Raw genomic sequence first — 25,069 nt, forward strand, 5'->3', positions numbered from 1 at the left:
GGACTTGCGCAAGTTAGGTTGGCTACAAGTACGAGTATTATTACTGTAGGTACTCCGTACTCCGTGTCTACTCCGTAGAAACACCTACCTTACCTACCATAGGCGCCCAGGATAGGCCAGCGCCCCCCCAAAAAGACCACTATTTAAATACCAAAGGCTGCTCCCGGGCGCGAAGATCTACAGTATGCATCCCTCATATGCTTCTTTTCGGTATGCAATTCAATACAAGTCTTTTATAAAAGACCCTTGCCAGCTTTGAAACCATCCTTACCGGGTAGTTATACTCCGTACTTTGTGAATCACTGCTGTGATATCATAATTCATCTTTTATCTTGCCATAGCAGGCGATATCGAGGCAGTTCTCTTGCCTGCTTGTCAATCATTGAAGGCTTATCATAGTGCATCCTGACCACTACCAGCATCACCCAGCATTCTGAGCATCATATACGTAAGGGTACTATGCACGTCCATATTTTCGAGAATAGCTATCAACATCTCTTGCAAACTTGTAGTGTCGATGTTGAGGTGCAATAGAGTGGCCTCGAAAATTATCGCGTTTCGGTTAAATGTCGGGTGGGATGATTCTACCTCAGTTGTTTGCTAGTAAGGCTGCGGTGTCTACAAACTGCGGCCACCTGGCTTTCACGCTGCTGTGCATACTATAGCATTTTATTAGAATTAGAGACTGACAACAACAAAGTGTGATGCTATCAACTACCCGGTGGCCCTGACATCCAACTGCATAGACTCTCAAAATCAACAGCAACCTGCAGCCATGTTATCATCACTCGCTCCCTACCTCTCCAATCCTCGCCAATCCCTCTCACAAGTCCTTAACTTCGCACTTGTTCTGTCCACGGCCTTTATGCTATGGAAATCCCTCTCGGTCGTCTCAGACTCTCCATCGCCAATTGTGGTAGTTCTCAGTGGTTCTATGGAGCCAGCTTTCCAGCGTGGTGATCTACTCTTCCTTTGGAACCGAGACAAGACAGCGGAAGTGGGAGAAATTGTGGTATACAATGTCAAGGGCAAAGACATCCCAATTGTTCATCGCGTTGTTCGAAGTTACGCTCCAGCAGCCGCAGTCGAGGCAGACACGAGGCATGTCTCGCAACCTTCTTCATAGGATCGATCAATACTAACAACTTGTCTTAGTGGTTACATGTCTGAGTCCTCACCCAAACTTCTGACAAAAGGCGACAACAACGTGGCGGATGACGTCGAGCTCTATGCGCGCGGACAAAGCTACCTAGACAGGAAGGAAGATATCATTGGGAGTGTTCGCGGTTATATACCAGCAGTGGGATATGTTACAATTATGCTCAGTGAGCATCCATGGTTGAAGAGTGTGATGTTGGGCATCATGGGATTGATGGTTATTCTGCAAAGAGAATAACATTTGATCGTGATAGGCTTTCCGTGGCAGGACGAAAAAGGGCTTCTCTGTGACATTCACCCCAGCACGAGTACAAAATGGCAGCAGCTGCGCGTCGAATTGGTTCTCGACACATTGGGCCACGCTTGAGAAGGTCGCCAACATTTTGCCTGATATCCCAATGTTGACGAAGGTGTCACGGTGCAAGTGGAAGAAACGGAGCGTGTCAATGACCCATCAAAAGTATTTCTGTCTCCGGCAGACAACCGCTGTTCAACTCCGATGCATCCTGGCCCCAACGATCTGAGCAATACATCGTGGAAGACAGTGGTCATCAGGTCACAACGATTAAGCTTAGAGGATTACTGGAACCAACGACTTGTCGCCGGGCCAGGGAACGAGAGTGCTGACATACTACTCCGTACGAGTACCAAGAAATGGAGAAATGGCGAAACACTGGCTTGAGTCGTCCCGAGAAATCGCTGGCTGTACTCTGTAGGGCTGCGGGCGCTCAAGATTAGGCCTTCCACCACGTCAAATGGCCAGGTGGCTGCCAGTGGCCCAATCACGGTGTCAAGGCCCGGTCGAGAACAAGGTCTTGGGAGGGGAAAAGCGGCCCCTGTCGTTCCCAAGATTCAGTTCAGCCGCCTTACAGGGCTTAATAACGACGGACGGATACAACAGGTCGTGGAACTTGGTTGGCGCCGGACGCATTACACATCTGGGAGGGTCGGATAAGCTGCAGCTAGCTAGAACAGCTGAAAAAGATACAGTAGAGTAGTCCGTTGCGAGTCCGCTAATCCTCCGACCTTTCCTGTCTCAAGCACGTTTCTCTTCAACTCATCTCAATGCCACAAACTGCAGCTGTTTCTCTCTTATTGAATACTCAATCCCAATTTACCAAAATCCTGCATCCCGAATCCTGATGCATCTTTGATCGCCGTTTGTCTAATCATCTTCTGAGCAACCTCTGGATCGCCTAAAACGACTAAGTTTAGCGTCCGCCCTACGAATCCGTAGGCGCGAGTTAATCTCCTCGAGTACAAGGTCGCTTAGCAGTCGCAATTCTAGGTCTTTTCTGTATCTGCGAATCTGAGAACTGATCATTCTACATCCATAACATGTCGTGCACTTTTTATTCTGCTGTTAACGGGAAAGGAGCACTCGGGGCACCCAAACGCTCGGATAAGGTGCATTTCTATACCCAGGCTAGAGGGTCATCTATTTCAAGACTTGACCAGCATGCTCAACTTCAACTATGTCGTCAAACATCCGGCCATGAGCTTGAGGTGATTCTACTGGACTTGTTTTGCGCACAAGTCATTCGATAACCCCGATTTATCGTCATGGACGACCGCTACAATGCTTCGACAGCGAGGTCTGGGACCAGACCATCGTCCGGAGATGGAATCGGGCTCCTAAGTAGAGTTTCTCCCAATACGAGGGCAACTGCCACTACTGCCGCAGAGCCGGCAACATTTTACAGAGGGCGACATTCGAGAGGGAATTCTTGGGAGGAGCGATTAGGATCGATTGATGAGAGCGGTGGCTCTTATGAAATGATCGAGCCGCCGACGCCGACAAAAGCTCGGCGGCTAAGCTCAGGCCCATCCAATGCCTCGTCAATGCTAAGACGATTGACGACCAGATATGCGCCTGTCGGACGGCCTCATTTTCGTTCTACAAAAAGATCAAAAGGACAACAGTATGCGACACTTGACGACGAGGACGATATCGCCGCTGGCACGGTGGATATCACGTCTCTCGAAGGCTTGGGTTGGGAACTCAATGATATGTCTCATTTAGATGTATCACGCCCCGGAGAAGACACGGCATACACTTCTCCTACAAGCACAGGACGGAAACCCGACTTTCGCAGCTTCGTGGAGAAGCGTCGATCCGTGGGAGAAGGGATGAGAGACATAGGCGTGCAGTTGAGACGCGACCCGACTAAAGTTGTGAGGCGATCAACAGGAGGTTCTGGCGACGGTGTAAGCAGTGGCGTCGATCGAGCTAAGACCGTGCGACAGTTGGGTCAGGACCTCGCACAAAAGAAAAATATGATCGTCGAAATAGAGGAGGCGGTCGACTTGAGCTCACTGGAAGGCGGTCAGCCAGACAACCGAGCGAGTCGAGCGTTTGACACGACATCGGACCGGCAAAGCATCATGCCACATAAAACGAAGAGCTACTTTTTCCCTGAAGATCCAGATATTCCGAACTGGAAGCCCTTCTCCATGAGCAGCATTTACATTCTGTTTCTGTTGACCCTTGCAGTTGCCTTGGCCGGCATTCAGGAATATCTGTGCCAAAAATCCCAGAGGCGCGCAAAGGAGAACAGCGGGCTCCTTGCTTTCAATCATGTGGCTGAGATCTCAACATGGGATTTCTTCGCCTGGAAGTGTAAGTGCACTTTTGACCATCCTCAAACTGTGTCTAACTGCGATAGACTTGCCAACCATGGTCTGCATCGTCTATGCTGTTCTGTTCTCGATCATGGATTTCGACATACGCCGACTGGAACCTTTTTATCAGTTGTCACGACCCGGCGGAGCGCTGGCTTCGGCCAGTCTTAATTTAGATCATCTCACCATGTTTCAATACTTTGTACCTTTCAAGGCCTTCCGCCTGAAGCAATACGCCGTCTTATTTTCGACCACCGGAAACATCGTCGCATCCATGGTCGGCCCCTCGCTCCAGAATCCTTCCCTCAATATGCAGACCAATCCGAATCCCGAATGCAATTCCGGAGGATGCGGTGATTCAGACGAAAAGCACTACTGGCTCCAAGTTGAACCAGTATGGTCGCGCCTTCTATCGGCAAGCTACCTGATCGTGGCTCTCGTTCTTGTGGTCTTGTTCTTCCAGCTCCGGCGGAAGTCTGGGCTGCTAAGTGATCCGAAAGGAATTGCCGGAATTGCGTCCATGGCTACCAAATCGCATATCTTGCAAGACTTCTCTGGATTAGACATGGCCACACGAGGCAAGATCCACAAACGACTTCAGCACAGACGATATGTGCTCTATAAATCATCCATCTGGCAAGGTGAATTGAGTTCGACCAGTGACCCTGTGCTGGACAGTGAAAAGAAGCTGACTAGTCCGCACCCCATCATGCTTCGGCTGGAGTTTGGTATTCCTTTCCTCATCTTCATGGTCATCTGCATGGTGGCAGTGCTCGTTATTACGTTGACGCCAGCCCGAGTGGTCCCGAACGCTGTACCGTGGTTGCCGATTGTCGTTGCAACCGCCTTGAAATTGATTTTCAGCACGTTCGAAGCCGATGTAAGGCTCATCGAACCGTTCTATCAGCTTTCCAAGGGAAATGCCAGGCCTGAGAACAGCCTAACACTCGATTACCAAGCAACAGTGTATGGTTGGATCACGTGCAAAGCTCTCTGGAACCATCATTATCTCGTGGCATTGGTAGGGTTCTCGTCGCTTCTCCTAGACGTTCTCACCGTCACTGTGAGTTCGTTTTCCGTCAATTCGGAGGTTTTTTTGAAACTGAAAGACAAGGACGACTCCAGTGGCGACGAAACATTCGCCTCGTTCTGGGCTTCGCTTATCCTTTCGGTGACGATCCTTGTCATTGTCATCTGCACGACATCAATAGTGTTCTGGAGACGACGCCATCCGTTCTTACCACGAGAGCCGTCCACCATTGCGGCTATTTTGGCATTCATATACTCGAGCAACATGCTCACCGATTTCATCGATACCGAGACTTTGAACAATAAACAAATGGAGCAACGATTGATGGGACTGGGCAAACGCTATGGTCTGGGCTGGTTTCGTGGTCGAGATGGTCAAATCCATTGCGCGATTGACGAGGAACCGATGAGAAGCCGATACGTCCATGGAAAACCATATACGATGGCACAAGCAGGCCCACTGCAGCCTCACGAAACATTTTATTCTGTATAGATGTGGTTAATGTCCAAGGGATGTCGATGGGATTTGGTTGGATAGGTAATGATTTGATATGAGTGACAGGTTGAGAGACATATCACGCGGATTATACCCCGTAAGAATCTGGATAGATATGGAGCTTTTTGGCATAATGAAACACAGATATGAGCCATATGAGGCTGGGATGTGTTGTTTGAACTCTTGTTCCTCCCTTGCTTGTATTGAAATGGGACGATTGGGAGAAAGGGAGAGTTTGTCGTCATTCATATCAACAGCACTTACGCAAGCCAAACGGCCTGGTCAATGCACGTCCTGCCACCAACTTGGCTGGCATGTGAATCAAAGTGGGAAGACGGAAGGCCAGGGAAAGGAAGTGGTGGGTACAAATGTCTGAGGAGACAAAGAGATGAAATCCCAGTGCAGATTGGCGACGGCTGACGATTGGTTGATGATAGGGATTCTGGGGGGCGAACGGGGCTCACGGGCGCCTACGAGAATCCGTTAAGCGTCTGTTAGTGGCCCCTAATGACGCCTAGTGACGCCCCGAGCGAAAGGACGCAAGTGACGTCAACCCATCCGCCCATCGCTAACGGCTTTTTGCGCAGGCTGCTTGTATAGAACAACCACCTGGGTACGCAGCAAACATTTTCTGTCCTTGTGAGATATCGTCCAGCACTCTTCTTAAACACATACTGGCCTTCCTTCTACTTCCTTTGCACACCTCACAGCCACCAGAAACTCTGCAAAGACCCTTTATCATGCCCGCTCCGGGCTATGTCTTCCGCGACGGAGGGGCCACTCCGCCTGCAGAAGAGAACCCAGACTCTGAATTTCGCAAACGAATCAACGAGGCCTCGAAACCAATAACGGCAACGGACAAGGCTCCTCTGGGCCAAAACACTTCTACAAGCCACCAATTGGCCACCGGTGCGGGTGATCATGAAGTATTGGGTTCGGCTCAAAAGGCTGGTAGGGAAAATCACACAACCAATCTAGGATGGCAAGCCAACGCTGTGGGTGTAGGGACTCTGGTGGGTGGACTGCCAAATGAAGATTTGTGGACGTTGGTGAGAAGGTTCAACAAGGCAAGTACAATACAAGCAAGGAAGAGAATGGTCAGAGTCTAGGCTAACCAACGTCGCCAGCAAATGTACCATGTGAAAGCCATCCCGGAAGCACCACCAGGAGGATTGGATCTGAACATTGCCGAAGAGGATGATTTCTCCCCTGACAAACTGCGCGCCAACATTGAGCGACTGTACATGACAGTTATCGTTGGCTTCATTGCTTTTGGAAAACACATTGCAAGGCTGAGATCATGGCGTGAGCCACGTCGAACGGCTGGTTTCGCTGCAATCTACTTCCTGGCATGGATCTTCGACTTTATCGTTCCCACTATATTGGCAACCCTAATCGTGCTGATCACAGTGCCACGCTCACGCGACATCCTCTTCCCTCCTGCGCCGATTGCTCTCGTGAACCACAAAACAGGCGGTGTGCAGAAGCCGAAAGCAGGAGTACTAGGAAGTACTGATAGTGTGACTGGTGCCCCGGAGAAATACAAAGGCGAAGCTGTCGAACAGGAAGCGAGTAACCTCGTCAATGGCATTGCTTCGGTGGCCATCTCAAGTGCCGCCGGTCGTCATGATCAATCAAACCCAGATGACGAAGGTGGCAGCAAGACTCTGGACAGTGGTATGCCTGACCCGACAAAGATTGCGACCAGCGCTGCCGATGCTTCTTCCGCTGCGCAGGGTGGTACTCCAGAGAAAGCTCATGACAAGACCAAGCAACCTATGGAGGCAGCTGTTTGGGCCAAGATGCGTCCTGCCATGCACGCCATTGGGGATATCTCGGATGGCTGGGAGCGTTTAGCCAATGCTTTGTCTCCTACACCACCATTTGAGCAGAATAAGCGCCTTCAACTAGGTGCCATCTTCGTCCCGCTTCTGTTACTCTCGTTGTTTGTCAAGTCACAGTGGGTTGTCAAGGGCACCACGTTCTTTACCGGGTTTGCTTTTTTCTCTGATCCATTGATGCAACGAGGTATTGCGCTTTTGAACGAGAAGATTCCCGACTGGCCAAAGTATCTGGAAATTCGCAACACGCTGCTCAAAGGCGTACCGACCAATGCACAGCTTACCGTCACCTTGCTTCGAATTGGTGAAGCCAACCGAGCTCCATTGCCTCCCCCACCAAAATCTCAGCAACCCCCTCCCGACAAGCCAGCAGACGATGTCGACAAACATGCAATTACCGATGGTGGACTCGACGCCACACAATCTGAAATCGAAGATGCTATCACGGTGGATCAGCCGAGCGGAGAAGAAGCCGCGGAGGGTGAAGATCAAAAGAAGAAAAAGGGAGGTTTCGGGGCCAAGCTCATGTCTGCATTCAAACATACCACAGCTGGGGGAGTCGAAACGAAACTCGCGACAGACTCTGCCCGAGCTGCTCTTGGATCTCATCATGCCAAGGAAAAGTTGGGTGTGTTGCCTTCACGAGATGAGATGAAGCAGAAGCCTGTTGAAGGGCCGGTGGAATTCAAAGGACGATACAATGGCCGCAAGGGTGCTGTGTACGTGGACAGTAAGGTGTCACCAGCAAAAGGCCACAGACCGGCGTCGCCATGTGTGTATTTCACCACCCACCTTGATGGAGACGAAGGCGTCGAGAGCATGCCACGAGAGCCCGACTGGGCCGTTTCGATACCTGACATCATTGAGATCAAAAAGATTGGAGGTCTTGGTTGGAAAGGCAAGATAGTGGTCGGATGGGCCACGAGCAGAGAAGTCAAAGATGGAATTGAAATTGTGACCAAGGACGGCAAGAAATATCGTGCGATGGCGCTCAGTGAGAGAGATGAACTGTTCAATCGGCTTGTGGCCATGGGACAACAAGTATGGGAGAGTTACTAGACTGATTTCCCAAGTCTGGGGAGGGGTACAATTGTATGATACCAACCTTGATGTTTTGTTTTGTACCATTAGTTAGTTAGTTAGTTACGCGGTATGAGCATACGAAGGATATCTGACAAAATCAAGCAATTGGTGTCTGATGCAGTGAGCACGTTCGTTCTCCTTTTTACTCCTTACATTCTCATCTCGCTTTCTCCTTGTGGTTATCACGGTCATCGGTCTTATCGCGAAATACTCGCAAGAAGAGCAGAGAGGTTCATTGCACTGCCTCCCCTTATGTGGATCGGAATGACCGATTCTGGCATGGCGTGCATCTTCATCGACACATCGACACCCCTTGGAGTTTCACCATTTTCTTCTTGATTGTTCTTCGCTTAAGTAGATCATTTCTTGGATTGTATGGATGCTCGTTACGCGCGGTCATTGCTCCATCATACAGAGATTCTCCTCCGTTGCTCTTCCATGTATCTCAAAAATACAAAACGTCGACTTACTCCTGCCTCAGCAACAGTTCACCACCATGTGATACGGAATGCGGGTACACTATGTGTCCGACGAAGCTGAAAAGACGTCTCCTTCGCTATGAGTACATACAATACGAGTACTGCCGAGTTTTGACATGATAATCTCAAGTCATGCGAGAACACATATGGATCCCCCGTTCGTCTGGCCAGAAGCCGGTGGGTCTTTTAACCTGACCATTTCTTTGATGAATCAAAAGCTGTGGAGATAGTCTCTTGTACTGTCCTCCGTAACAGGTAAGTCGTCTATCTACGGAGTCCAGAGTACGATTGAAAGCTCAGACTTCAATTGCTCGTCCTCTACATGGAGAACTCCATATGGGTCTTCTCTCTCACGGTGGGCGGTGTCAAGATGCTACTGTCCTCGTACTGGAGGTTGAGTACGGAGTTACGTACTACTCAATCTTCTGGTACTGTATGTACACGCACGCAAAGTACGTACTCCGTACCTCTCTCTCTCCCTATCTCACAGACACACAACACTCTCACATGTCAAACACTCCGTACTGGCTTCCTTTCCCTCCTCCGTAGGGTGTACTCATACGGATACTACTGGTTCAAAGGCCCCTGCCTAGCCAGGGTCCAAGACTCGAATGCTAACCGCATACTGTTACTGCTACTGTTACTCTCATTGATGGCCATCAACATACTCCTTGTCGCCGTCGTCGACCAATACTCTCCATGCTCTCATCTACACAAGAAAACAAAAGCATCCCTTTCTGTCTGCTGTGATGCCTTGTATCAAGCGTTGTATCAATGATCTTCACTCTCCGTCGATGCCTTGACATCTCATCTCATACCATATGCGTTTATCCTATATCGTTTCATTATGTCCTTTTCCCACTGCCCTTTTTGCCCAACCAACGCCGCTTCAATCCTCTTTGTCTTACGAACCATGTGCCCAAGTCAGTGCCATCGTCTCCGGTGCTTCTTACCTCGCCACCCAACCCTCAGGTACAAGGATGGATACAGGTACTGTAGCTCTTGTGTTTTCATATGTGGTTTTATTCTTATACTCAATCACTGACCTCAATCGACACAGCGATCGTGGATGGCGCTCTTTTCCACTCATGTCTACAGTCGATCCCACTCAATCAAACCTCCGCTCTAGACCTCCTTGACGCATTAGAACCATATATCGAACTGCAGTCAACTTTGGACCATCTCTCCGCCCCTCCTGACGATTGGGCCCATTCACCTGTCGATGTCAAAGCGTCTCTAAAATCCCTTGCCGATGACGTTGTTTCTGGTGGACACAAATCCGAATACACCTTCCAGACAGCCCTCTACAAGATATTCCTCTCGGCACGCGACGCTCATTTCAACTTCATCCCCGATTTATTCGGGATTGGATCGTTCAAAATCCCAGGTGCAAGTCTTGTATCGGTCTCAACAGACCCCAAGGAGAAGAAGCCAATCCAGATATATTTTGTGTCTGATGTGCTCGAGATCACCATCGTCGATGACGATGACGACAATGTCATTCCTATACTTGCTTGGATCGACGAAGCGGACAGACTCGCATACACTCCGTCGCCGATAACCAGTATTAACGGCATTCCGGTCGACGAATTCATGGTCACTCGCCTCGACCAGTCCGCGATACCGTTTCATGACCCACACGCCGCATACAATCATTTGTTTTTTGAAATTTCGCAATTGACTGAGTTCGACCTGTCCACTGCACAAGGAGCGTTTCCGAACCCGGTGTTCTATCCCGGCCCGGAGATGGTGTTTGGTTTCGACAATGGTACAATCATCCGCATCCAAACCACTGCAGAGGTGCATGCCGATTTCGACCGAGTCTATGATGGGAGAAGCGCGTATGAGAAATTCTGCAACTGGGATGGAGACGTGGTGGTGTCCGATGCACCAGATACTGCAAAAGAGAACAGTCCTCATACCACGAAAGAGGATGAGCATGAGCATGAGCATGAAACAACAAGACCAGAATCCGAATTTGTCATGAAGAATTTACCATTCTACCCGCCTTCACCCATCTTCACCGACACCAAGGGAAGGATGACGGGTTACTTTGTCGACGATTTCGACGATTCAGTGGCGGTCCTAGTGATTCTCGATTTTTCTGTTTATGACGACGCTACCGAGTTTCAACTTGGACTGAGTCAATTCTTGGAAACGTGTAGATCACTGGGCAAGACAAAATTGATCATCGACCTATTTGGGAATGGAGGCGGCACACTCGAATTGGGAGTTGACGCGGCGAGACGTATATTTCCAGACATGGAGTATGAAATTTACGGTAACATGCGCAAGTCGGATGTACTGAAAGATTTGAGTGAGGGATACTATCATTACTCTTACAATTCTCATGCCAGTGCGGGTACCACTAGGATTGGGAATGGGTCTGGAGCCGACAGCTTGTTTGATATTCGATCACTTCTTGACATCGACGGAAAAGCATGGGGGTCGTGGGATGAATTTTACGGTTCAGAGTCCCGTTCTGGTTCAAATGAGCTACCTACATGTCGAGGACAAAAACAATCGACGTCTCCTTTTAGGATCAATTGTACGGCCACCGCTCCACGTGGTCTTCAAGGACGACGACACACGCTACACAACAACACACGAAAGGATGAGGGTTTTCTCGGTACTGTTGAACCGGTGTTTGAACCGGAAAGTGTCGTGATTTTGACGGATGGGTTTTGTGCCAGTACATGCGCAGTGTTTGTGGAATTACTCTTGTCGACAAGAAAGGGAAAGGGCGCGGGTACCACTACGAGTGCCACCGAGGGAAAATTCGGGGCCAAGAGTGTCGTCGTAGGTGGTATACCACCGAGGGGCATGGACACGACGAAGACAAATACAAGAGGGTACCTACACGATTCAGGCACCGAAAAGGGACGAAAGATGCAAATCTTGGGAACCACCAAGGGCGCTGCGTTTTGGAGGTTTCGTGAGATCCTTGAAACGGCGGAGAGTGTGAAAGGTGGAATCTCTGCTGATCCTCGAGACGGTCGGTTTTTGGACCTCACGGACCGCCTGAGGAGGTTCACAGACCTACCGCTCCGAAGAACCAAAGGTCCAAACGTGGCAGGTGTGAATGGTGTGAATCATTTCCCGTCGTACTTGTTCGGCAACGGCGACAGCAACAGCAACACAGAAAAGGACACGGACACGAACCGAATGGACCATCGGGGAAACATGACACCACTTCAATTCGTACCCAGAGAAGCCGACTTACGAATCTACCCTACCAAGGAAATGGTGGTTGATAAAAGAACCTTGTGGAAGAGAGTGAGTCGTGTTTTTGACGAACCGTAATCATATCTGATATACTCCGTATCGAATCTGATATATCGATATATCAATGTTGTAGATACCTCAGTATGATGTGCATCTTTTCTGTTTTCTATAACCTCACGCTTGTAATAACTACCAACGCCGACAATGAATGCTCATATCATGTTCATATTCATGCTCATGCCCATGTTCATACTCAGGCTCGTGTCGTATTCAAGCTCTTGCTCATGCTCTTCCTCATACCCTTGCCCATGCCCACACTATCAATAAACACTCCCTCCATGACTTCTCTCGTGTCTCTCCTCTTCAAGGATATGCTCCATCTCCAACTCCTCTTGTCGCTTCGTACCCATTTCTAAATCCGCTTCTTCGACCTCAGCGTCACTAGGTTGATCACCTAACGGGTCCGCCACGGCCGTCCTGTCATCGAACGACCGACTGTGACCAGTATTGTTTCCGTCGAGGTCAAAGTCTCCCCTCAACGCCCGGGCCAGTGACGATGCCGAGAGTTTGGGCGTTTGTTGAACGTGGCTGTTTCTACGGCCGTGACCATGACCAGCATGACCGTGACCGTGACCGTGGCCATGACCCTGATTCTGGGTGTAACCGTGGTCATCATTATTGTCAAAACCACCCTTCACTTTGAACTCCGAATGTGGTGTACCATCACTTTCTTCGTCGTCGGATCCAAAAGGTGACGCTGCCCCGGACCTCGATCCCCCTCCGTCACGACCCAAATAAGCTCTCAGACCGGGTTTCCTGGACGACGTCTCAAGTGCGAGGTTGTTGAGGGAGGTTCGGAGGGTGCTGCTTGTCGATTGTACCCGGGTTTGACCCTGGCTGTGGCTCTTGTTTTGGCTCTGGTTTCTGTCCCTGGCCCTGTTCACGCTGTCTCGACGCTGATGTTGTTGTTGATGACGCTTATCCTCGACATCTTCACGCTCGTCACGAAACATGTCTGCCGTGTTCTTCCGCGAGGGACGAGGCAGGTGACTGTTTGTGCCGTTACTGTTGCTATTGCTGTTGACATTGCCTGTACCGGAACTACCGGGATCATGAGCCGCGGCACGGTTCGAAGCCCAACGTCGTACGGGGATCGACTCCACTGGCACAGGAGACTGGGAGATACTTTTCCTCGCCGCCCGTTCTCTCCTAAGATCGGACCAGCGTCGGAGACTGTTTTGGAGGACGTACCGCCCGTTGGCGCCTAGTTTCATGACCAGGAATTCGCAGTGGTTGATGTTGCGGAGGTCCTCGAAGAACTCGACGCTGTAATGGTACCACGCCATCAGGAACACCCGACTACACAGGCCGTGCGTGACGAGGATGGCTACGCTGGCCATGTTATCTTCGGAGAAGCGGCGCCATAGGGATCCGTTGAAGGACGAGACGCGGTCGTAGACGTCAGCGCCGCTCTCCCCATTGGGGATCCGGTAGAAGAAGTGGCCGTACTCGGCACGTTCACGCCACAGGCGCTCAACCTCGTCAGTCCCCGGCTGGAAGTTGCCAAAGTCTTGTTCGCGGAGCCGGGGCTCTTCATAAACTTTGATGTGGGATCGCTGGAACGGCGAGGGAACCGGGTCGTTGGAACATAGCCCGCTGAGAATTCCCTCTGTGGTCTCCCGCGTGCGACGGTAAGGGGATATGAAGAAGTGGAGAGTGTCGTCGTTGCGGAGGAGGGCTCGGAGCTTCTGCCCAGCTTCAAGGGCTTGTGTGTGGCCTTCGCTGGTGAGCCCTACTTTGTGATCCGGCGTGGTCTGATGGATTCTTTTGTCACGGTTGCCTTCGGATTGTGCATGGCGGATGAGGATTATGAGTCTTGGTTTGCCCATTGTTGTGCACCAGACATTGACCTGTTGATATAAGAGACGGTCAAGGGTATTTTGTGATTATTTAAGACGAGTTGTCGTGCGCTATGTACATTTGGGCGCTGGGGTGAAGAAGCGATACGAGGAGCGGTTAGTTTAGGAAGGAAGTTACGGAGTAGTGAGTTGGCACAACGGGATTTGGTCTGACAAGATGTGCTGCCCAATACTCCGTAACATCTAGCGGCACAGCAGGTTTTCAATAATGCCTAGGAATACTCATGGTACAAAGCTTATAAGTAGTACAAATATGGACTCCATATCCATATCATACGACCTATTCCATTATCCCAAGGAGCAATGTGCATAGGTCAAGCCTTTGCAATAGTCGCAGCGAACACTGCTTTGTGTCTGACCAGCCTGGCAATTCTACACGCTGCTTTATTACGCCTGCCAAGGCGTATCGCCAAATACAGACTAGGCTGATAATCGCGATGCGCGCGACTTCATTGTCACCGTCTCAAATTCCTACAAGACACAGATACAATTAAACCAATCACTTATATCAGCGGTGACACCCATCTCTCCTTCACTTGTCTACATCGGTGTCGGTATCGCCAAGCTGCGTACAATATGAATTCTCAAATGAATTACCGCCAATACGGTCAGGCGCAAGGTAGAACGCCGCAGGCTCGACGACCTGGTGAGTTTGAATTGACTAGGAATTCTCCAGTCAAACCCGCAAGAAGCCAATTAACATGACCACCGAGAACAGTTTGCTAATAGATTTTGGTGCAGTGGCCTATCCCGGAGGTGCCCCAAATCCCATGCACGCAGCCCAACAAGCTGCTCAGCGTGAACAACAAGCCCTTCTCGAAGCCCAGCAAAAAGCGCGAATCGCAGCGGCCGATCACCAGAGAGCTCAGCGCATTGCGCGAAAGCCCACCGATCTTGACCTCCCTGATAATCTCGAGGATATTATCATCGGCGAGGGCGTGAAGCAGTACGATGCGCTTCGGGAAGCAGAGAAGCGACTGGATGCCATCACGATGCGAAAGCGGTTGGAGTACCTGGATAGTGCCAGCAGAAACACCAAACACTTCAAGACTATGCGCATCTGGATCTCTAACACTGTAGAAGATCAATTCTGGCAGACCGAATGGCCTGACGGTGACACTTTTAGGCTCGAAGACCTGAAGACGCCCTCATATCGAGTTAGAGTTCATGGTCAACTGCTTGAATACAAGGAGGACGATATCAGCTACAGAAGTGACGACGAGGACGAAGATGATGTCGAAGGAGAGTCATTATCACCGAAGAAGCCAAAGACAAAGACTCTAATCGAAACACCGTCTCGAGCATTCAGCTGGTTCTGGAAGGACATGCACGTCGAATTCGAAGGACATAGCCACGAATACACTGCTGATGAGAATGTGACGGTGAACTGGAAAAAGACGCCCGACAATGCGGATACCGACACTATGTACTTTAAGCGCAAAGGCGATCACAACCAAAATATCACCATTTGCCTCACCCGCGACGAGCAACCTGAACGGTTCCGGCTGAGTAAAGCTCTCGCAGACGCCTTGGATATGGAAGAAGCAGACCGAGCTGAAGTGGTCATGGGACTCTGGGAGTACGTGAAATTCTTCAATCTTCAGGAAGACGACGAACGTCGGACTATTCGATGCGACAGTAACCTCCGCCAAATTTTCGGCACAGACACCATTTTCTTCCCACAAGTACCTGAGCGCATCCTCGCCCATCTCCACCCTCTACCGCCTATCAAGCTACCTTATACGATCCGTGTCGACGAAGAATTCCACCAAAACCCCGAACCGACGGTCTACGACGTACAGGTCATGGTCGAAGACCCACTCCGAGCATTGATGATCAAGAACACGAACAGTCCCGAAAATATCGTACGAAACCGTGAAATTTCCAGAATCAACGATGAGATTGCTGTGCTTGTGCAAGCCATCCGTCATTCCAAGGCCCGGTGGAAGTTCTTCACCGCCATGTCCAAAGATCCCATTGACACCACTGAAAAATGGCTCACTTCACAGAAGCGCGATCTCAGCGTTGTCCTTGGTGAGCCCGAAAGGGGAGATGTCGCCGGTCTCGAATTCATGAGTGAGGTTTGGGGGAGTGATCTGGTTCGAGAAGCTGTACGTTACAGACTTGCAAAGATGGACGTTGGTAGTGGCGGCCGTGTTCCATAAGCGGCTTACCACAAATCAAACTGAGGGGAACGTTGTTCGGCGTATTCTTTGCAAGTTGGTACCAGTCCAACGGTTTCTTGGCTTTTGCAGCAAATTTTTTCCAGCAAAGTCGATCGGCGTCATGGGAGAGCAGGGAATGATAGTGTCTATTGCACTATGGGACGGGGATTTTAAAGGGTTCATAAGCATGGCGTTTGTTGTGGAGTGTACAGAAGGGGATAGGCCATTTATGAAGAAAACAACAAGGGCCTTCAGAAACCGAAACCTGGGAGCATCTGATATTGGACCAAAGATACCAGATAGTCGTGTCAATTGTATCAAAAGGATAAATCTGACTATGTGATGACATGGTTTGTCTTCTGCAATCCCGTGCGATTATCATGGTTTATTGCTAGCTTGCGTGACGCCTCGCCTTTGCCGTATATACATACCCCATAGAAGGAATCTGATATCCGTTACTCCGTACAAAATGACAGTGATATTATACAGTGGTTTATCCAGGGATTACTGTGATATTTTGATACCATTCATACATCCATCTTTTCCGCCACATCTACCCAGCTACCCCCCTTTAGACCAGACTATCAAGCACGCCGGCCGTATATCGTATGACCTTGTCTATGCCGTGACGGTTGATGGCCGACACGGGGATGGCGGCGACACGGTTCCTCCACCCGTTCTCGTTCCCGCTGGGATGTTGGACTTGACGGGTCTCAACCTGGTGCACGTACGCGGCGAGCTTGGTGAACTCGTCCCGAGTGACCTGGGCGTCCTTGTCGGCCTTTGTCGCGATGACGAACCAAGGCTTTGCGCTGATGGGTGGTAATTTCAGCGGTTCGAGGGTCGTGTCTGGTGGGGGTGGGAATATCGAGATCGCTTCGCCTTCTTCGTCGTACATGGGTTCTTGTTGGTCCTCAGATGATGGTGACGGTGATGACGACGACGACGACGACAGAGGCTCAAAAGGTGACCAATTGACGAGTCTGCTCTCGCTTTGCTCGTTGAGTTCCCGATTCCTGAGGGCCTCGTACTCTCCGACTTCCTTCCAAAGGTTCTTGAGCGCGAGCACGGCGTCGCCGGCGGACAGGTCGATGACAAATGCGAGGACCCTGGCGCGCTCGACGTGGCGCAAGAACTCCAGGCCGAGACCTTTGTCGAGATGCGCGTCCTCGATCAGACCTGGGATATCGGCCACGGTGAAATTCACGCGGGGAGCTTCACCTTGGACGCCGGAGCGGACCAGGGGACGACCTTGGTTGTTGTCCAGCACGACGGTGCCGATGGTGGGAGCAAGCGTGGTGAAGGCCCAGTCTCCGATGCGCGTGCGAGAGTTGCTGATGGCCCGCGTCAGCGTGGACTTGCCGGCGTTGGGGAGCCCGACCAGGCCCACGTCCGCGAGGAGTTTGAGCTCGAGTTCGAGTTTGAGGCGAATGCCGAGTTCACCTTTGGTCGCGAATTTCGGCTTGGGGTCGTCCTTGGTCATGAAATGGGGGTTTCCCAGGCCACCGACGCCACCGGCCGCCAGGAGGATGGGCTTCTCCATGGGCTTGTCGAGGTCCAGCTTGATGGGCGCAGGAGGGGCGAGGACGGCGAGATGTGAGCGTCTCGATTTCGGAGGAGGCGGGAGGTGAGCGAGCACGTGCTTCGCGTCCATGTTGGACACGCCGGCGTAGAGAATCCATTTGTTGCGGAGGCCGTGGTCGGGTTGGCTGTAGGGATCTTCGTCGCTCATGGCCCGGAGTTCCTTGATGCGTGCCTCTTCGTCGGCGAGGGGGTCGCTGCGCCAGAGCTCGCGGACCACGGTGCCTACCGGGACTTGCACGCAAATGTCCTCTCCTTTGCGGCCTCCTTGACTCTTGCCTTGACCACCTATCCCCCTGCCCGCTTTGACGATGCCTCGTCTCGCCAGTTTGTGTAGACTCGTTTGTCCGGCGACGGCCTGGATCCAGATATTACCTCCCGAGCCTCCGTCACCGCCGTTCGGTGGGCCGTCGGATATGTGTGCATCGCGAAGGAAGGACACGCAGCCATTGCCCCCTGATCCCGCGTGGACGGTCAGGGAACATTTGTCGACAAAGACGTTGCGGGAGTAGTCCTCCGGTGAAGGGTTCAAATGAGTGCTGGTGACCGGAGGCGGCGGTTCGTGGGCTGCGGCACGTCGAGCTGCATTGACGGCCGCGAGCGAAGGTTGGTTCTGGCGGGCGGTGGTATGAAGTACATGTCTTCGCAGCCTTGACGGGATGCGACGTGTGTGTATTCGGACAGACGACGAGGCTGCCTGGAAGAAGCAAGGATACAGAAATGGCGTCAAAGTGCCCTGCATCTGATTCATACTTCCGATCACTGACCCAGCTACTTGACACCGTTTGAAGGGACTGCGACCTTTTTTGTTCATCGCATTCTCCGTACAGCAACCAGAAAAATTTGGGGTCTGGCGATTATCTAAGCAGGCGAGGCTACGAGGCTGCGGGCGCGTGGCATCAGGTACTCCGTACCGAGTTCGTATTCGGCTCCAGTCTGCACTCTATCTTGTCCGAACTGCATTGGCACTACCTTCTCTGGCCATACGTATGTGCGACCTTTTCGACTGTCGACATGCCTTACACGCGCGACGAATTGTTGAGAAGCACAGAACTGTACAGTCACTTCGTCCATGGACATCTCAGCTTATCGCAACGTGAGGGCAGTTTGCCCCACCGTACACAGGTAGGAAGCTATCGTTCGACCAGAATTTGCGTGATGTCCTATAACAGTAAGCCTTCACGGTGTCGCCGACCATCTACAGAAGCAGAAGATTACGATCCGGTAGTATTCAGGGAGATAACCCTCTAGGCAGGCTGTTCTCGGGGCGAACTTTTTGCCTAACACTAGCACTCACCGAGCTGCCAAGTGCCTCCACGGCTGCGATAGGTACCGTGCCCCTGTTTTGGACCAAATTCTGCGGGGAAAACTCGACTCTCTTGCGCTACGATACAGGACACCTCTATCTTCAGGCTGTGAATTCAGCTATTATTGATGGTCGGTCGGCCCAAGGTTCGAATTGCCTCATAAAAGCACCATGAACCAGCAGAATACCTTGGGAGTCTGCCGTCCGAGGTCAATATAGTCGGGCTGTAGACCGGCCAAGAAGACACAGATCCACCTCTCGCCCCGAGGACGGCACAAGATAAGACCAGCTGATACGAAGGCAGCGACTTACAGTGTCGATCCGGTACCTTAACCAATGACACAAGTCCCTGCCTCGTGCCGAAGACTAACTAGATGCTATAGAAGGGATAGCGAGATGGGAATTGCTTGTACAATTTGGGTTGTCTACCGAAGCAACTGGCTGTTTAGAGAATTCGCTTCGTGGTGACTTCGAGAGAGTTTCGCGTGGCTCTGTGAACAAAAGGACCGGCCTTGATCAACAGCAGGACACGGAAACTATACTTTTACCTGTATAAACTGAACCAAATTCCCAGACATCGCACTGACTATATCGGAAGTTGGCAATACGTTTCATCGCCATTCTTCACCTCAAGCCGCCTCGCCCTTGTTCCTCGGACCTTTTCCTCCCCAAGGTGATACTACTGCACCAGCCGACATCATGGGAGCCCAAGACGAAGGCGTCGGATCACCTAGAAAGGATGAGACCATTACAGCCACCCTCTCTGAGGGATCGAACTCCTCTCATGATGAGAAGTCCGGCCCCAAAGTTGGTGCCATCGTCTCAGAAACATTCACCCCTGGCGCTGGCAATTCAGTGCAGCGTCGTATGAACAATCGTCAGATCCAAATGAACGCCATCGGTGGTACCATTGGTGGAGCGCTGTTCATCGCAATGGGTGGTGCGCTGGCGAAGGGAGGTCCAGGTAGTTTGTTCCTGGGATACTTCATCCACATCTGGTTTCAAGGCATTACAGCGACCTGCTCAGCTGAAATGGACACCTTCATGCCGGTCTCCGGTGCTTTTATCCAACACGCCAGTAAATGGGTCGACCAAGCTCTTGGTTTCATGGTCGGCTGGAACTTTTACATCTACATGGCTCTCGGAATACCTTTCGAGATGGTCAGCACCAGCTTGATCCTAGGGTTCTGGCGCGACGACATTCCCATCGCAGCGGTGATATGTGTAATGATTGTATTATACGCGTGAGTGGTGAAGCATGAAGATGACTTGCTTTCCATTGCCAATCGGAAGGCATCTAGCTGACACTCAAATCTACCCAGTGTCCTCAACGTCTTCGCCGTGAACTATTATGGTGAAGCCGAATTCTGGCTCTCGTTGGGAAAAGTTCTCCTCATCATTATCTGCTTTAGCTTCACCTTCATAACCATGGTTGGTGGAAATCCCCAGCACGACGCATATGGATTTCGAACTTGGAACAAGCCGGTAAGACTCTCGGTCAAATTCAAGGTTTCTCTGGCAGTCAACTGTCTACAATGTCTGCTGACACCAACCTTTCGTTGTCACAGGGTGCGTTTCTCGAATACGCCCATACTGGCAGTCTCGGTAGGTTTGAGGGATTCCTCGCTTGCTATTTCCAAGCCAGTTATATCATTACCGGTCCAGACTACATCTCCACCATTGCCGGAGAAGCCATCAATCCTCGAGTCTCGATCAAGAACGCATACAAGACCATGTTCTGGCGATTTCTCATCTTCTTTCTGGGATCTGCCCTCTGCATCGGTATCGTTCTGCCTGCCAACAACGAAACTTTGCTCAACGTCCTCAACGGCACCGAGCCTGGCGCCGGTACTGGTGCCGCATCACCGTATGTCATTGCGGCCAGAAACATGGGGATTGCAGTTCTACCGAGCTTGATCAATGCGCTCCTGCTCACCAGTATCATTTCCGCGGGGAACAACTACCTCTTCAGCTCATCGCGTGCCCTTTACGGTTTGGCAAAGCAGGGTCAAGCGCCCAAGATCTTCCTACGGTGCACCAAAGCAGGTGTCCCGATCTACTGTGTTGCTGTGACGATGCTCTTCTCGATTGTTGCATTCTTGCAGATGAACAACAGTTCTGCACAGGTATATTACTGGTAAGTTGTTGCTTTCGATTTCGACCAAGTACAAACGTCAGGCAGCTGACTTGAAAATCAACAACCAGGCTCGTCTCGCTCGGTACCGCCGGTGGTTTGATCAATTATCTGACCATGGTCATTACCTATGTCTTCTTCTACCGTGGCCTCAAGGCGCAAGGGATCGATCGAAGTACACTCCCGTTCAAGGGCTGGGGTCAACCGTACCTGGCTTATGTCAATCTGGTCTGGTTCCCCATCGTCCTTCTCACGTTCGGATACACCAGCTTTGTCTTCCCCTGGGACAATGCCACCTTCTTCAGCTACTATACCCTTTTGTTGCTCACGCCCATCACTTTCGGGTTCTGGAAGATTGTCAAGCGCACCAAAGTCGTCAAGCCCGCCGAGATGGACTTCGTCTGGGAACGTCCGGCGGTGGATGCGCACGAGAGGTCTCTCGTCGGAGAGCAGATTGGTTTCTGGCGTGAAATGTTGCAGTTGGCGGGAATCGGAAGGGGAAAAGGTTTACGCGTCGCACATGAAGCTTGACATCTGTCTCATCTACTCACAAGGCGGGAACGACTGATCATGATGTGTGAGTGGCTTTTCGTTCGGATAGTATAATAGGTAGGTAAACCGGTTTTGGTTTTAAGTCATTGATCCACCGAGTGACGGGCCCTTCTCTTTTAAAAGGGGCAGTCTAATTATTTCAACCTTGTTCGTGTACAAGTTCATCCCATGTATGCTTGCTTCTAAACGAGCGAATTGTGTCACTATGGGTACACTGCTCAATACCATGGGGTCGGGAGGATATGCAAACTCAAGAGACAACATGACCCTTTGGTCATCGGACCAGCCAACGCACTCTTACTTGGTTTATCTCATATTCGGGGCATATATTTGGGCGACCCAATTTTCTATCTTCTCCTCTGTGGTGTCTGACCGAATCAGAGACAGACATTCTTATTCCATTGTCTGGAATTGTCTGCTTGCTTCAAATGGGCCGACCTTGTATGTTTACCACATGCAAACAAAATAACAATATTTCACAGCTTTGGTCTTCCTTCAAGGCTCGGCTGTAAGGTTGCACCGATACCAGACTCGTCCAAAAACCTCAACGTGGCGGCCTCGGCGGTGAACGCGGGTTTGTTCAACCTCTCTTCCGTCGGCAGATAGGCGCTGGGGAACCAGTCTGGAGGATCCTTGCCCAACATCATGAGCGCCACTGCCCTACCACTCGTGAGTCCGTTGGTCATGCCGTAGCTGTTCCACCCGGCCGCGATCCATTCACCCTTTCCCGGCCGCCCCGTGGCGGTCGAACACAACCAGCCAACGAACGGCAAGGTGTCTCCTGTCCGCGACATGACTCCGGTCCAGATTCTTTGCACCTTGGGTTTTTGGGGCATCCATTTCTCTGTAAACACCCGCGGGAGGATGTTGGAGACGGTCTCGACGCTCTCTTCGCCGACCTGTGAGTCGTCGGCCGTAAAAATCTCCTCGACCCGCTTGTGGTCGCCGCCGATCCAGACATCTCCCGCCGGTGCGTTCTGGAGAGCGTACCACCATCCCAACTCGAGGGTCCCCGAGGGTTTGTCGTAGTGCATGTCACGTAAAAAGGTCCAAGACATCTTACTACTCAGGTCGGGGAACTTGTGTCCGGGTTCCTGGGAAGACATGGTCCCGCGCAGCGGCCAGATCTTGCCTCGTAAGTGAGGGAGCAAGTGTGAGGCGTGGCCGTTGTTGCAGTGGACCAGGGCCGCGGTGCGGATGATACCTCGCGGCGTCACCACCATGTACGGGTGCGCCGGGTCGGTGTCTGCGTCGTACAAGATGGCCGTCGCGGGAGTGTGGGTTTCGATATTGAGTCGGCCACTGCCGCCGTATTTGTCCTGGAGGCGCTTGAACACGCCGGTGACGAGTCGATACGGCCAACAGACTCCGGCGGGGAACTTGTAACCCCCATAGCCACCCTTGACATTCCACCCCTGTTCGTTTGTGTCGTCAGTCGTCGAGGTTTGGGTCTAGGAAGTTTAGAAGAAGTGTGGGAGAAAGGGGAAACACCCCCCCCCCCCGGAGCGAGGCGGATGAGATGTTGAGACAGACGTACCGATTCTACTTCCTCCTTGGGCACCCGTTGAAACGAACCCTTTTCTTCGGGGAGATGAGTCTCGTAGAGGTCGACGGCTGCTTGGACACGACCCCAGGATGCCTTGTCCATGTAGACGATTCGCTTGGTGACTCGTCGCGCGACCGCCTCCCTACGCAGGTTGTCGTCGTAGCTGTCTGCGAGGCGGTGCATTTCTTCCAACGTGTACAGAGCCAGACGGGCAATCTTGGTCGCCGTTTCGAGACCAAAGTCGTCGGCCAGTTGCGCAAATCGAAGCGCGTACGGTTTGACGAGCTGGCCCCCGTTGCGGCCGGTGGCGCCGCTACACAAACCTCGAGCATCCAGCACGGTGACGGTTTTCGATCCCGAAGTCGGGTCTTCCAACAGAGTTTTGGCGACACCGAGACCCGTGATGCCTGACCCGATGATGAGGAAGTCCGTGGTGCGTGGTAACACTTTGGATTGTGCGCTGCCAACCGCGGGGTGAGACGGCACCTGCCATGACGATACGGTGGGTTTGGGTTGTGGTAGTCCTGGATCGCCGCTGATCTGAGCAAGTAGATTCGATCCAATGGTACTATCGAGCCATATCTTTGGCCTGGGGTTTGTCATGGTTCTCGTCGAGGTGTGCCTGGTTCTAGTGCTGGTCCTGGGTATGGATGTGTTGGAAATATTGATGTGTCTTGAATATTCGCCGATCCCAGATAGACATATTTCATGCAATGACTCTGTCCAGCGCTAGTAGCATTATGAAGCACTTCGATCAATCATTAATCTTCTTCCTAGGTATGTTTGTGAGGTCTGAGAATGTCTTCATGGTTGCCGTGTTGCCGTTATCTCGACACGTCCGTTTCTTTTCCCTTTTCGGATTAGAAGCCACTTCGGGGCGAGAATGCACGCTACAGCCCAAAGGATCCGAGTTAGTATCTTCTTTGACCTCGTACACTTCGTATCCATGGCCATACACGTGGTCTGAAGAGTTTCCGCCCTGAGGACTCGGTAATCAGATGTCGTTGCCGAATAGGCTTTGAAGCATCGCTCTCATGTGGTCCTTCTCCAGATCTCCTCCACGTTCGATATGATCTACTTCGCGAAGAAGCTTAAGGAGACCCTCAAACTGGGCACTGGTGAGGGTGGACCTGGAAACGAAGTACTATTGCCTACAGAATCCTGATTTTTCCTATAATGACTTAGACACCACGCCTAAGTGTACGTTGGCATAAAATCGATTTCGTTTCACGCTTACAACCCATTTTTGTAGTTAACGGCAAGCAAGGTTTCCCTCTCTTCAAGAGTATGACTCTGGTATTGTTGCCATTTGTTCTCCTAGTCTGTGTAATCTTCCCATCTGGGTACTCCGAGAGGCTTCAAGTTGCCGGATGTGCGCCTTGGGCTCTAGGAGGAACGTAGATATAGTTTAACCTGCGTCGAACATACTACAGGAACTGTTAGCATTTTTAAATACGACGATCAGGGAAGATGCTATAACCAGGACTAACCTCTCCACAGGATATTGGTTCATACTTTGCCGGCATATCTTCACTGGTGTAACTTGGGAGCACAGAGAATTCCTCGTTGCAGTTGAAGCCAATGAAGAACGGCATGGAATAGCGATCAGAAGTCGTCCGCATGAAACCCCGGTGGAAGGGGGACTTGAATCGATCATTGCTCAAATGCATAAGGTAATCGCCAATATTGACAACAAAGGTTCCGGGGATCCGAGGGGCTTTAACCCATGAACCATCAGTCATTGGGACGGACCTGTAGACCTCCGATCATGTCCTGCCATAGGATCGTGAAGGATTGAATGTCGGTGTGAGCACCCAGACCAACGTCTTCGAGGGAGGTGGCCGTGATGCTGTCCTCAGGCAGCCCAGGATAGTAGTTAAAGGGCGAATCACCGTTCATAACTCACATGTCAGTCATGATTCTCTGCATGGGG

The 25,069-nt window shown here is 51.3% G+C and overlaps 8 protein-coding genes across 9 annotated transcripts; 4 read left to right on the forward strand and 4 right to left on the reverse strand.

Moving 5' to 3' along the window:
* Positions 1-2,721: 2,721 nt before the first annotated feature.
* PV06_02180 (uncharacterized protein) lies at positions 2,722-5,339 on the forward strand (the record flags this gene model as incomplete). Its single annotated transcript, XM_016402830.1, has 2 exons — positions 2,722-3,778; positions 3,825-5,339. The coding sequence occupies 2 exons, from the start codon at positions 2,722-2,724 to the stop codon at positions 5,300-5,302; spliced, it is 2,535 nt and encodes an 844-aa protein (XP_016266727.1). The 3' UTR covers positions 5,303-5,339.
* A 532-nt stretch (positions 5,340-5,871) lies between these two features.
* PV06_02181 lies at positions 5,872-8,330 on the forward strand. 2 transcript variants are annotated; one of them, XM_016402832.1, is made up of 3 exons: positions 5,872-6,256; positions 6,311-6,372; positions 6,433-8,330. In XM_016402832.1, exons 1-3 carry the CDS (start codon positions 6,046-6,048, stop codon positions 8,203-8,205), a joined length of 2,046 nt encoding a protein of 681 aa, XP_016266729.1. In that variant the 5' UTR covers positions 5,872-6,045; the 3' UTR covers positions 8,206-8,330. The 2 variants fall into 2 exon arrangements, with proteins under 2 accessions (XP_016266729.1, XP_016266728.1); XM_016402831.1 differs by having other exon boundaries at positions 5,872-6,372.
* A 1,358-nt stretch (positions 8,331-9,688) lies between these two features.
* On the forward strand, positions 9,689-12,011 carry PV06_02182 (uncharacterized protein; the record flags this gene model as incomplete). Its single annotated transcript, XM_016402833.1, has 2 exons — positions 9,689-9,698; positions 9,769-12,011. The coding sequence occupies 2 exons, from the start codon at positions 9,689-9,691 to the stop codon at positions 12,009-12,011; spliced, it is 2,253 nt and encodes a 750-aa protein (XP_016266730.1).
* Positions 12,012-12,038: 27 nt separating this feature from the next.
* On the reverse strand, positions 12,039-13,934 carry PV06_02183 (uncharacterized protein). Its single transcript, XM_016402834.1, has one exon. It carries the CDS (start codon positions 13,820-13,822, stop codon positions 12,254-12,256), a length of 1,569 nt encoding a protein of 522 aa, XP_016266731.1. The 5' UTR covers positions 13,823-13,934; the 3' UTR covers positions 12,039-12,253.
* A 414-nt stretch (positions 13,935-14,348) lies between these two features.
* On the forward strand, positions 14,349-16,476 carry PV06_02184 (uncharacterized protein). The gene is made up of 2 exons (XM_016402835.1): positions 14,349-14,498; positions 14,594-16,476. The coding sequence occupies exons 1-2, from the start codon at positions 14,429-14,431 to the stop codon at positions 16,015-16,017; spliced, it is 1,494 nt and encodes a 497-aa protein (XP_016266732.1). The 5' UTR covers positions 14,349-14,428; the 3' UTR covers positions 16,018-16,476.
* Positions 16,364-18,389, reverse strand: PV06_02185 (obg family GTPase CgtA). Its single transcript, XM_016402836.1, has one exon. It carries the CDS (start codon positions 18,347-18,349, stop codon positions 16,589-16,591), a length of 1,761 nt encoding a protein of 586 aa, XP_016266733.1. The 5' UTR covers positions 18,350-18,389; the 3' UTR covers positions 16,364-16,588.
* Positions 18,390-21,956: 3,567 nt separating this feature from the next.
* Positions 21,957-23,739, reverse strand: PV06_02186 (uncharacterized protein; the record flags this gene model as incomplete). Its single annotated transcript, XM_016402837.1, has 2 exons — positions 21,957-23,005; positions 23,128-23,739. 2 exons carry the CDS (start codon positions 23,737-23,739, stop codon positions 22,067-22,069), a joined length of 1,551 nt encoding a protein of 516 aa, XP_016266734.1. The 3' UTR covers positions 21,957-22,066.
* A 755-nt stretch (positions 23,740-24,494) lies between these two features.
* Positions 24,495-25,022, reverse strand: PV06_02187 (uncharacterized protein; the record flags this gene model as incomplete). The annotated part of the gene is made up of 2 exons (XM_016402838.1): positions 24,652-25,022; positions 24,495-24,549 (listed from the first exon to the last, which is right to left on the reverse strand). Exons 1-2 carry the CDS (start codon positions 24,876-24,878, stop codon positions 24,495-24,497), a joined length of 282 nt encoding a protein of 93 aa, XP_016266735.1. The 5' UTR covers positions 24,879-25,022.
* Between the last annotated feature and the right edge of the window lie 47 nt (positions 25,023-25,069).

Source organism: Exophiala oligosperma (assembly GCF_000835515.1).
Source record: "Exophiala oligosperma strain CBS 72588 unplaced genomic scaffold supercont1.2, whole genome shotgun sequence".
Lineage (NCBI taxonomy): Eukaryota > Fungi > Ascomycota > Eurotiomycetes > Chaetothyriales > Herpotrichiellaceae > Exophiala > Exophiala oligosperma.

Bases quoted from the DNA above. Each gene is read 5' to 3' on its own strand.
- PV06_02181 (XM_016402831.1), top strand. From the start codon at position 6,046: ATGCCCGCTCCGGGCTATGTCTTCCGCGACGGAGGGGCCACTCCGCCT. The intron at 6,373-6,432 runs GCAAGTACAATA...CAACGTCGCCAG, and splicing joins TGGTGAGAAGGTTCAACAAG to CAAATGTACCATGTGAAAGC.
- PV06_02183 (XM_016402834.1), bottom strand. From the start codon at position 13,822: ATGGGCAAACCAAGACTCATAATCCTCATCCGCCATGCACAATCCGAA.
- PV06_02184 (XM_016402835.1), top strand. From the start codon at position 14,429: ATGAATTCTCAAATGAATTACCGCCAATACGGTCAGGCGCAAGGTAGA. The intron at 14,499-14,593 runs GTGAGTTTGAAT...ATTTTGGTGCAG, and splicing joins GCCGCAGGCTCGACGACCTG to TGGCCTATCCCGGAGGTGCC.
- PV06_02185 (XM_016402836.1), bottom strand. From the start codon at position 18,349: ATGAATCAGATGCAGGGCACTTTGACGCCATTTCTGTATCCTTGCTTC.